At 44.4% G+C, this 2,155-nt stretch overlaps 1 protein-coding gene across 1 annotated transcript in view; it reads left to right on the top strand.

The window, feature by feature from the left end:
* Positions 1 to 1,000: 1,000 nt before the first annotated feature.
* LOC112078259 (protein Wiz) overlaps positions 1,001 to 2,155 on the top strand; it is a 9,025-nt gene continuing 7,870 nt past the window's right edge. The window contains exons 1-2 of the mRNA XM_070442000.1: positions 1,001 to 1,016; positions 1,710 to 1,834. Coding sequence (XP_070298101.1) covers positions 1,001 to 1,016; positions 1,710 to 1,834 — 141 coding nt within the window. The remainder of the gene's footprint in view (positions 1,017 to 1,709; positions 1,835 to 2,155) is intronic.

The raw sequence follows: 2,155 nt of genomic DNA, 5'->3' as shown, positions 1-2,155 counted from the left end.
ATAGATACTTTTGTGCCTGTTTCCTCCAGCATCTTCACAAGGTCCTTTGCTGTTGTTCTGAGATTGATTTGCACTTTTTGCACTAAAGTACGTTCATCTTTAGGAGACAGAACTCGTCTCCTTCCTGAGCGGCATGACGGCTGCGTGGTCCCATGGTGTTTATACTTGCGTACTATTGTTTGTACAGATGAACGTGGTGCCTTCAGGCGTTTGGAAATTGCTCCCAAGGATGAACCAGGCTTGTGGAGGTCTACAATTTTTTTTCTGAAGTCTTGGCTGATTTCTTTTGATTTTCCCATGATGTCAAGCAAAGAGGCACTGAGTTTGAAGGTAGGCCTTGAAATACATCCACAGGTACACCTCCAATTGACTCAAATGATGTCAATTAGCCTATCAGAAGCTTCTAAAGCCATGACATCATTTTCTGGAATTGTCCAAGCTGTTTAAAGGCACAATCAACTTAGTCTATGTAAACTTCCAGACCCACTGGTATTGTGATACAGTGAAATAATCTGTCAGTAAACAATTGTTGGAAAAATTACTTGTATCATGCACAAAGTAGATATCCTAACCGAATTGCCAAAACTATAGTTTGTTAACAAGACATTTGTGGAGTGGTTGAAAAACCAGTTTTAATGAGTCCAGCCTAAGTGTATGTAAACRTCCGACTTCAACTGTGTGTGTATATTTATACACACATATATATACACATCTCTCATCTGCCCTATGTTGGAGAACTCACAATCATCGAGCCATGAGTCAACTGTTTTAGTTTTTGATCTGACCACCATTGTCATCTTCTTCTTACAATGGATGTAGCTACGAATTTAAACGTTGACTCCTCATAGCTACGTGTATTTTTCTTCGTAAAAGCACAGATGTGTATGAAACAGTAAGCAAAAACATTGAATTTGGTCATATGCGGGAATGTGCCTTACTGCCCTTAGAATTTTCCTCCACTGGACTACTCCCTCAACGGACAAGCCTTCCCCTGATAAGAATGGATCCCCAGTCTGGTAAACTAACGTGCTCACGCCTGACCAGCGATCTCAGACAGTTATTGTGGCAGGCAACGGTTTTCCATTGCAGCCTGGGGTTCGCGCCCAGGCTCTGTCGCAGCCGGCCGCAACCGGGAGATCCGTGGGGCGACGCACAATTGCATAGCGTCGTCGGGTTAGGGAGGGTTTGGCCGGTAGGAGGGTTTGGCCGGTAGGATATCCTTTCTCAGTATGTAAAAAAAAAAAATAATAATAAAAAAGTTATAAAATGTATGCACTCTACTGTAAGTCGCTCTGGATAAGAGCGTCTGCTCTTGGCCGGTAGGGATATCCTTGTCTCAGTATGTAAAATGTAATAAAATGTATGCACTCTACTGTAAGTCGCTCTGGATAAGAGCGTCTGCTAAATGACTAAAAATGTAAAATGTAAAAATGTGATGGCAATTGTATTTAGCAGAAGCTCTTCCAAAGGTGACTGATTTCATTATTAGTAAAAGAAAAATTCAACTAGGTAACCTGCCTAGTAATTAGTGCTGAAATAGAAAGTTTATCACGTGAAACGCTTCAACTGTCAAAAGTCTGTTTTTAACCCCCCGTCTCTTCTCTCCTTCCAGCCGGGGATGCGTGCTGCGAGCTGTGCGGCTTTGACTTTGAGAACCGCACGGCGCTGGCGAGCCACGCCGGGCCCACCTCCGCCAGCTGGGGGTTAAGGAGTGGAGGGCAGAGGGTGTGAAGCCTCCCCATCGAGTTGCTCAGCGCCTGGATACAGAGGCAGCCCGCAAGGCTGCCGAGATCCACCGCCAGTACCGCAACGGGACCTCAACATCAGGTTTAAGGTGAGTGTTAATCTTCTATTACAAACTGGGTGGTTTGAGCCCTGAATGCTGATTGGCTGATAGTCGTGGTATATCAGACCATATACCACAGGTATGACAACATTTTTTCTAATGCTCTAATTACGTTTGTAACCAGTTTATAATACAATAAGGCACCTCGGAGGTTTGTGGTATATGGCAAATACCAAGGCTAAGGGCTGTGTCAAGCACTCCACGTTGCATCGTGGCAGAAGGACAGCCCTTAGCCGTGGTATATTGGCCATATACCACACCCCTCGGGCCTTATTGGTTAAGTATAGCGCCCATTAGGTTTGGATCTAT

This window comes from Salvelinus sp. IW2-2015, unplaced genomic scaffold (assembly GCF_002910315.2).
Source record: "Salvelinus sp. IW2-2015 unplaced genomic scaffold, ASM291031v2 Un_scaffold5462, whole genome shotgun sequence".
Classification (NCBI taxonomy): Eukaryota; Metazoa; Chordata; class Actinopteri; order Salmoniformes; family Salmonidae; genus Salvelinus; species Salvelinus sp. IW2-2015.
This window is presented reverse-complemented; position numbering and strand designations above follow the sequence as displayed.